Source organism: Chiloscyllium plagiosum, chromosome 9 (genome assembly GCF_004010195.1).
Source record: "Chiloscyllium plagiosum isolate BGI_BamShark_2017 chromosome 9, ASM401019v2, whole genome shotgun sequence".
Taxonomy (NCBI): Eukaryota; Metazoa; Chordata; class Chondrichthyes; order Orectolobiformes; family Hemiscylliidae; genus Chiloscyllium; species Chiloscyllium plagiosum.
In genome coordinates this window covers 49,761,426-49,771,184 of record NC_057718.1, presented here as the reverse complement: position 1 = coordinate 49,771,184, position 9,759 = coordinate 49,761,426, and the positions used below count along the sequence as shown (strand labels likewise).

Here is a 9,759-nt window from a genome sequence, read left to right as displayed (position 1 = left end):
GATGGGGTTGGGGGAGGTAGTGGGGGCTCGCACACGGTGTGCTGCTGCATTGTCTCCTGAACAGGGAGCAGCCTTAATAGAAAACTCCGAACCCCAGCGGAAAGGCATTGAATCGATTAATCGGATAATTGATTATCTGAACGAAACTGTGCCCACCCACCTCGTTCGGATAATCGAGGTTCCTCTGTATATGCAACTCGCCCCAATCCTTAACCTACAAGTGTTGCACAATTTAAACTGTGGAGTAACCCTGTCACTAACAGCGTTTCTCAAGCCTCCACCAAACCAAACCCCCAAACACCATCCCTCCCCAACCTGACTACTTTTTCCCTCCCCAACCTGACTACTTTTTCCCTCCCCAACCTGACTACTTTTTCCCTCCCCAACCTGACTACTTTTTCCCTCCCCAACCTGACTACTTTTTCCCTCCCCAACCTGACTACTTTTTCCCTCCCCAACCTGACTACTTTTTCCCTCCCCAACCTGACTACTTTTTCCCTCCCCAACCTGACTACTTTTTCCCTCCCCAACCTGACTACTTTTTCCCTCCCCAACCTGACTACTTTTTCCCTCCCCAACCTGACTACTTTTTCCCTCCCCAACCTGACTACTTTTTCCCTCCCCAACCTGACTACTTTTTCCCTCCCCAACCTGACTACTTTTTCCCTCCCCAACCTGACTACTTTTTCCCTCCCCAACCTGACTACTTTTTCCCTCCCCAACCTGACTACTTTTTCCCTCCCCAACCTGACTACTTTTTCCCTCCCCAACCTGACTACTTTTTCCCTCCCCAACCTGACTACTTTTTCCCTCCCCAACCTGACTACTTTTTCCCTCCCCAACCTGACTACTTTTTCCCTCCCCAACCTGACTACTTTTTCCCTCCCCAACCTGACTACTTTTTCCCTCCACTCACTCTTCACTGATTAAAATGGAGGCCTTGGTTACTATTTTGCCAGGATTGAGGATTTGTGTCTGCATCCAGCTGCCGTTAGCCAAGCTTTGAATTTGTTCCTTTTTTTTTTGTAGGCTGCAAATACTTTGTCACCATTTACCAACTGGGATATAAACTTCAGGAAACGAAATTGAAGAAGATGAGACAATATATAAAGAATCACAGTCTGCCAAATAAATCTTGAATTGTAGGACTCTGCACGTACAGCTCATAGAAATCAAAAGTCATTGTCGAAACTTTTAAATATTTGGAATCTCTCTCAAATAAAAGGGAAGAAAAGGTTTGCAAACATTTTATTTTATTGTTAACCCCACTGTAAGGAAACTGCTCCTGAGATTTATATTAAATAAAGTACACTATTTTAACACTGATTTAGGAATGATCAGTTCATCTCATCACGTGACATGTAGCAGACAGCAAAGGGTCTAGTAATGACAGAAGGGTTGCTACTTCCAGTAGGCCTAGATTTTCTTCAATGAGGGGCATTCACCAAGGTTTTTTTGGAGAGCATTCTACAATACAGCAGTGGTAAATAAAATTCTAGCTAGAAAGCTATAAAATCTTGATAGGTATGCAAATACAAAGCATTGAGAGAGGTCGGCATAGTGCTGTACATCACCATGACCCTATGACTAATGCGTTATAATGGCAAGTTTATTTTATAACAAACCTACAAATATTTTGCAAATAAATGGTGAACACTTCTGTAATAAAGCATGTGCAAAATAATGTATTTATGCTTTTAAAAAGTCAATCAAAATGATTATGCTTGTCTGAAAAACTCAGTTCTAATTGTCACCAGATTAATATTCAAGAGATTTTGTTATTTGAGAATGGGTGGTGTGCGAATATTGGTGAGGAGAGTGGAAGGGGATTTTATGGTGGAACAATATATAATGCCATCAAAAATTCAACTGAAACCAATGAATGGAATGCTAAACTTAATGAATTTTGTCATTGACAGTGAAATCAGTGAAGTCAATGTTGATGCTGAGTGGTTGAAGGGTCCCAAGATAGAAGATGAGGCATTCTTCCTCCAGTCTTCAGGTGATTTGAATTTGGAGGTGGAGGTGGAGGAGGCCCAAGACTTGCATGTCCTTAGTGGAGTAGGTGAGGGAGTTGAAGTGGTCAGCCACAGGTCGGTGGGGTTGTTTGGTGTGTGTATCCCAGAGATGCTCCTTGAAATGTTCTGCGAGTTGGTGTCCTATCTCCCCAATATAGAGACCACATTGAGAGCAACGGACGTAGTAGATGAGATGTCTGGATGTGTGGGAAAAACTGTGCCAGATGTGAAAGAGTCTCTTGGGGCCTTGAATGGAGGTGAGGGGGAAGGTGTGGGTATAGGTTTTATACCTCTTTTAGCGACAAGGGAAGGTGCCGACTCTGAAGGCGGAATGGTTTGCTGGTGGGTGTGGGCTTAATTAGGGAGTGGTGGAGGGAATAGTCTCTGTGTAACATAGATAGGGGTGGGGAGGGAAATATATCTCGGGTGGTGGGGTCTGATTGTAGGTGGCAGAAATGGCAGGGGATAATGCGCTGTATCCGGAGATTAGTTGAGTGGACGGTGAGACCGAGGGTTCTATCCTTATTGCGGTTGGAAGGGTCGGGTTCAAGGGCGGAGGTGCTGGAAGTGGAGGAAATCAACTATGTCCTCCAGCGCATCTGCAGATCTCCCTACTCAACTCCATCCAAGGCCCCAAAGGATCTTTTCACATTCAGCAGAGATTTTCCTGCACATCCAAGCACCTCATCTACTGTGTCCTTGATGTGGTCTCCTCTATATCAGGGAGACATGATGCCAACTCACGAAACATTTCAGAAAACATTTCTGGAACACACACCAAACAACCCCACCACCCTGTGGCTGAGCACTTCAACTCCCCCTCCCACTTCACCTCCCCCTCCCACTTCACCAAGGGCATACAAGTCCTGGGCCGTCTCCACTGCCAAATCCCAGCCACCCGCCAACTAGAGAAAGAATGCCTCATCTTCTCCCTTGGGACCCTTCAGTCACATGGCATCAACTTCACTAGTATCCAAATCTCCCTTTTCCCCCCCCTCCACTTCATTGCAGATCCAACCCTCCAACTCAGCACCGCCCTCTTGACCTGCTGAACCTATCCATCTTCCTTCCCACCTATTTGCCCCACCCTTCCCAATGACCTATGACCATCAACACCAGCTGCATCCACCTACTGCCTTCCCAGCCATCATCTTCCTCCACAATCACAGCCTCCGACTTTATCTCTCAGTCCCCTGATGAAGGGCTCCTACCCAAAATGTCAATTTTCCTGCTCCTTGGATGCTGCCTGACCTGCCGTCCTTTTCTAGCACCACACTAATTGCGACACCCCCTCAAACCAACCCCACCCCCTCACCCCCTCACCCTGGCCTGACTACCACCTTTATCAACCGGCCAGTCAGACAACCCACTTAGAAATCTGATATCTTTGCTCCTGAACACCTGAAACCCAGCCTCAAGCCAACCTGGCACCCAACTTTCTTTTCCATCTGGAATCCTACTCCTCGCCCATCTACCCGGCTCTCTTATGTATGTAGTTGAGAGTCTGTTGCCCCTTTAAGTGAGTGGGTCAGGTGACCCAGAGGCAGGACCTGGGCGGGGGTAGTCTAAGACTGAGTGTGGAGCTGAGAGGATGCACCAATAAAATATTTCACGTTCAAGTTTACCTTCTGTCTGCCTCGTGTTCTACTTATGATTTTAGTGTACCACAAACACAGTGCCTAACTAAACACCAACCTACTTGTCACCTTAGCAATCAACCTGGTACATTATCCCCAACCCGACACCCAGCCCATTTCCTTACAACTTAGCTCTGCACCCAGCTGGAACCCAGCCTTGCCCCAACCTAGTACCCTAGCCCCACCTGGCACCCTGCCAGCAATCACCATCTTTAAAAAGAGGGTTTGGCTTAACCCACAGCAGTGATCCTGCATTGCGCTGTAAGACTCTAAGGTTTGGTGTACCCCACATTTTTCAATAGGTCTGATATGGAATTCCAGGTTAGAAACGTGGAGCACTGGAGCAGCGTAAGAATGAAGGAGTGGAGTGGCAGACCAGTGCTCAAGCCACTGCTTGGGAAATTTGGCTTTTTAATTTCAGTTTCAACCAAACCTGACTTTCATGCAAAAGACTCAGGATGATGCGTAGGATCCAGTCCATGCAAGTGGTTTAAGGACTGGGCTTCAAATAATAGCTCTTAGAATTATTAGAAATATCCTGTCCCTAAAAAATAAAGTGAATAATTTACTGTTGATTCATAAAATGTATAGATGAAAGGCAAATTTAATTTGAATGTGGCATGCTGATATCATTTGCTACGGGGTCATTTCTAGTCTCGGTATGCTGCCCAAATAATTCTCTACAGATCTTAAAAGATTGTGTTAAGCACGTAGTGAAAGTAATCCTTTGACTTTGGGAAAATGGGCAGAGCAGTACATGTGTATGGTAGAGCAGTTCGATAATCCTGAGTCATTGAATGGCAGGCACAATTGTGCCTGAGGTTTTGTACATAGACAACTGTGAAGCAAATGGTTTAGAAGCAAGATACCAAATATGTCAAATGCCTTTATGAATAAATCCATGTCACCAACTACATAATTCTGTCAATAATCAATCTTATTTCCTAAACAATGTTTAATAACATCTCGAAGGGAATTATACTTCTTGGTGACTTCCTTTCCAAGTGCATATGTCTCACGAGGAATGATTTACAAGCTCATTGATCCTTCCACGTTAGTATTCCATTGCCTACTGAAATTCAGAATGATTTTCACACACTGAACTATGAGTAGTCCACTATGTACTATATTTCTGTAAAACATAGGAAAGGATCTCTGCTGAAACCATTAGATATTTTAATGATTAATGTCTTGAATATTATTATGCAATTACAATTGAAGTTGCAAATAATTTGAAAACTTATTTAAACATTTTAAACTTTATAGCAAAATAAAAAATTAGTTGTAGTATTAAAATCAACAAATTGAAATGAAAAATGTGGTTGAATTTTAAGGATAATTTTGGTGAAATTTTATTGACTTGAAGTAACCACAAGGTATGTATTTAACTGGGTTCAGAATCAATTATTTTCTTTCTTATATTGCAATCACATATGCAAAGGAGGGTTTTTTTAAAAATCCTAATTAATGTTCTCAAAATTATGCTGTCAAAAGCTCCTTAAGATGGAAGTTGTAATCAGGGTGACGATTTCAGTGACTGAGGTTGCATATATAGCAGATTTACAATTGTTAGGAAGATGCTTCTCATATATCAGGGTGCAAATGGAATGTTAGGGTAGATGACTAAAATGATCATTAAAAACGGAATTTGGAGAGTACAAGGAGAGACATAACTTTAAGGTGACTGGTAGGTAACATAAGAGGCTAGAGTTGAAAGATCAACCATTGAGGTGATGGGTAAGTTGGAAATAAAGTTGGTAACTGCATTATAGATGACTTAGAGGTTAGCTAGGATGAAAATCTGGAAGTCAGGGAGGAAGATGTTTGTGAGGTCAAGCATGGTCAGAGTGAGAGTAGAAATCTGGATTTGAGCAATGGGTGGATATAAACTGACGTTTTCAAGGTTGAAGTTAGGAGTCTTTTGATGAATAAGGGATTTAGTTATTTCTGAGTAAGGTGGGGTGGAACCAGGCAAGAAAGCTGAGAGTTTTGATAGTGATTTGCCTAAAAATGCCGCATTTCATCTTTCCATCAGCACATTTCATAGCCTCTTGTGTTCATTTCACAGAATGACAGAAGTGCTGCCCTGCAGAAGCAGGCCAATGTCAGAACTGGCTCTCTAAGCGTTTCACCATAGTGCCAAGCTCCAGCCTTTTTCCCACAACTCAGTATATTGTTTTTACTTAAAAAGCACTCAATGCCGCCTTGAGTGCCTCAGTCGAACCTGCCCCCACTAAACCTCCAGACAGTGCATTCTGTACGCAGAGCCCTGCTGCTTTCTGTGATGTCCCTTTTCCTATCAACAGAGAGACAACAAACCAAGTTGGATTCTGGTTTACAGCCAACAAGCAGCTGCCTATTTCCCTCAACAAAGAATCTTCTTTCCTTACTGACCTTCCACTCTTCCTCTTCCCCTCCTGTATAGCTGGGCCACCCGTGATGCCACGGATATTCCTGCTGCACTCCTGCAGGGATCCAGCACCCCACTGATATTCCAAATGGAAAACCAGTTAGTGAGTGTGATTTCTGAGAATTCCTGCTCAAGCTGCTTCATTCTCTCAGACTGCCTCACAATCACCTGTTCCCTACCTGTTGTTGGCCCCTAAGTTGTAGTGTAACCATTTCTTTGAATGTGCTGTCTATGAAGCCATTTGCATTGTAAGTGCACCTCAGTGACTCGAGCTGCTCGAGCTCTTCAACCTGAAGCTCAAAGTGGTGCAGCCAGTGACCATTCCTGCTCATGGACTTATCTTAAGACGCAGTAGATGTATAAATTCCTGCATGCTACAGACTAGACACTGCACTTGGCCAAGCTACTCTTCCATACTTAAAAGTATAATAAAGTTATTTTATTTACTGCAGTTTTAAATACTTTAAATCATTTTAACCTTACTCTTGTCCTATCAACTGAATACTGGAGATCAGTAGAAAGTTGAAATTCTTTACCCTTACTCACAAACCAGAGATCTCCCTTGAGCCTATCATTTTTTTCTTCTTTCCATGGGTTTGTTTAGAAATTTACACTTTTCAAAACTGCTGTGTTGAACCACAGTTCCTTGCAGCAGTGTGCAAGGAATGGGGATGGAGCAACAAATTGGTACCAATGATGCTTGTTTGAATACCTGGTATAGGCATGATGGACCAAATGATGACCTCTGTGCTGTAACAAATCAACGATGCAAAAATTCACTCTTGTTTGGTGTAAATTATCCTCCAAGTTCAACATTGAGAAGTTGGGAAGAAACTTATGTTTCTCTTAAGCCAGTCTTCCCAGCTTTCAGTGGGCAGGGGGAAAAGTAAAACAGACTAACAGCTTTCCCCTGTTTTAGATGTGTCAATCAGTGAGGACAGCATTAGAACCTGACCGCAATTGAAATTATACGCCTAGTTGACCAAACGGTGACACTTTTTCCATCAGAAACCCCCGAGAGCCGCAGCAAGGGCAGGTCACTGAGGCAGCTTTATATTTGTCTTTTTGAACAGGAAAACTCATCTGATCCGAGAAAGGAAACCTTATACTTCACCTGTCCTGACTGTCCTTCCCTCAATCAAATACTGTGTTGACACTGCAGACCACCTACCAATATCAGCCTTTCTTATTGATGGGGTCGATCAGGTTAGTAACTTCTTGTGGACTTAAATGCTGCTAAATATTCAGTGGGGAGCTTTTCTGAGAAGCTGAGAGGATACATGTAACCATTAGGATGCCACTTCAATGGTAGCATCACTCAGGTCCATTACATACCTCACATTACCACACACTACAATCATCGCTATTGTTTTGGACTCACCAGAGTCTTTGTGCCCTTGCCACAAACTCCACCCTTTTTTGGGTCATTGTCGCAGGTTGACCCATTGCATTTGTAACTTTGACTTTCTTCTCGACCCTGAGCTTCTGCGCACTCACTGTCCTATAGAGAAATTGATTACTTCCATAAAGTATTCCAACCCCATCCATCTGGTGCTGAAACTTTAATCCATGCCTGGCCACATTCAGATTTTCACTATTTGAATGTTCACTTGGCAGTTTTCTTATACAAACTGCAAAGTTTGTCTCTGCCTAACTCTGACCAACATTCTATGCGGCTCGCAGCCTTGCTGTTCCACGACATTTGTGCTTGATGGTCCACTTTGGCCCTTAGTTCTCAAAGTTTAAAGCATTTAAATGCGTTTATGCTATCTCTCTCAATCTAACCATCGCAAGCCTTGTACTATTCCCCACTGAAACCCACTTTGGTCTTCTGTGCATTTCAGTTCCCTTTGAAGTACTACTGATGACGAAACCTTCACTTCTATAAGGTGCATGCATTGAATTTCATGCACTTAGCTTCGATCCTCATTTCCACCTTGTAGTGATCCTCAAGTCCAATTCTTTAAGGTTTTCATCACGCTACTTAATATTTCTTTCTTTAATCCTCAGACGGTTTTCTTGGTCATACATGAGAAAACACCTTGGACTTTTTCCACGGTCAAAAAAGTTTTACAAATGAAAATTGCCATTTTAAATTTTGGTTTTCCAAATTAAATTCCCTGTCGTCTTTTTGAATAAACTACCGATTATTTGTTTCTTCTTTGCCTTGGCCCATGAGTACAGTGTTATTAGTATAGATGATCTCTTTATAAACCTGTGCACATTCAGCACTGAACAATGTGTTAGCCTTCTGATCTTCTGCAGAGATTTTTGATTTCTTCCTTACACATGACAGAACTGAGGATTGGGAATTCAAAAGCACGGGGAAAATCAATGATACAAACTCCTTGACCACCATTATGGACCTTTGTTCTGAGGTGCCTCATTGCAGTAAAACAGCAATAGTTACCTCATTAATATTTATACATAAACCAGGCTTTCAAAGCGGATAGATACTATTTAGAAACAGAATGTAGACTTAAATACAATTTAATTGTTGTATATTAATTTTACAGCCCAAAGATATCAGCTCTGAATTTTCTTTTAGATGAACCTAATTAATCTTCATTCTATGAACTGGAAATTGATTTTGAAATTCTGATCTACACATTCCCCAGATGCTGCTGTGGAGTTTCGGAAACTGCCTAATGGAAAACAGTGAGCATCAGTCCAGAAAATAGAAAACCGTCACTTAGATGAATATGTTAAGCGTATAAAATGACTGTAGTTATGATGTTCTTTTGATGAGTACAAGGGTTTAAGGTGACCTTTGTTCCACATGCCTGATCATTAAGCATCATTTGATTCTAATGATGCTTGTAATGAATGCAATTGACCACTTGATGGCAGCCATACAATGAGATTAGGATTTATTTCTCGCACTGACTTTATATTATGGAGAATTGTATTTTCTAAACTAGCTTAAAAAATGATGTGTTCAGCTTTTAGTAATGTACATTTTTTTGAAGGGGATCTGGAGGACATTCCATATGGATGGTATTTGTGTTTAAATTCAGAAGTAGTTATTGAGCAGAAACTGGCCCAAAACATTCCATCTGCTGCACTGTGGCTAATTTGTAATAATTTATGTTTTAAACAATTCAACTATTATTAACAGAATTCATAAATGCTTCCAAAAATCATCATCAATCCTTGTCATTATTTCAGTGTTTGATTTATATTGGGATTGTGAAACACTTTTTTTTAGATTAGATTAGATTAGATTACTTAGTGTGGAAACAAGTCCACACCGACCCGCCGAAGCGCAACCCACCCATACCCCTACATTAACCTCTTACCTAACACTACGGGCAATTTAGCGTGGCCAATTCACCTGACCTGCACATCTTTGGACTGTGGGAGGAAACTGGAGCACCCGGAGGAAACCCACGCAGACACGGGGAGAACGTGCAAACTCCACACAGTCAGTCGCCTGAGGCGGGAATTGAACCCGGGTCTCAGGTGCTGTGAGGCAGCAGTGCTAGCCACCGTGCCGCCCAACTTGCTGTTGTTCAGGTTGGAACATTCAGAGCTCACGCACAATATGATTAGTTTTCTGAAAAATCAACTACATTTTTCTTAGTGTTTGAAACTTCAGCCACTTTGTGACGTTTGTTGAAATGTTATGTTAGCAATCTCCCTTATCAGACTATCAAAGGATTCTTAAAAATGTGTTTGTTCCTGAGATGTGGAC

The 9,759-nt window shown here is 42.2% G+C and overlaps 1 protein-coding gene across 4 annotated transcripts in view; it reads left to right on the top strand.

The window, feature by feature from the left end:
* taf1a (TATA box binding protein (TBP)-associated factor, RNA polymerase I, A) overlaps positions 1-9,331 on the top strand; it is a 42,676-nt gene extending 33,345 nt beyond the window's left edge. For 2 of the 4 annotated variants that reach the window (XM_043695905.1, XM_043695906.1), the window contains exon 11: positions 1,030-1,326. In XM_043695905.1, the coding sequence (XP_043551840.1) occupies positions 1,030-1,139 (110 nt within the window). In that variant the 3' untranslated portion in view covers positions 1,140-1,326. Of the gene's footprint in view, positions 1-1,029; positions 1,327-1,919; positions 1,939-7,138; positions 7,272-8,683 lie in introns of those variants that run through there. The other 2 variants (XR_006312533.1, XR_006312534.1) reach the window with 2 other exon arrangements.
* Positions 9,332-9,759: the final 428 nt, after the last annotated feature.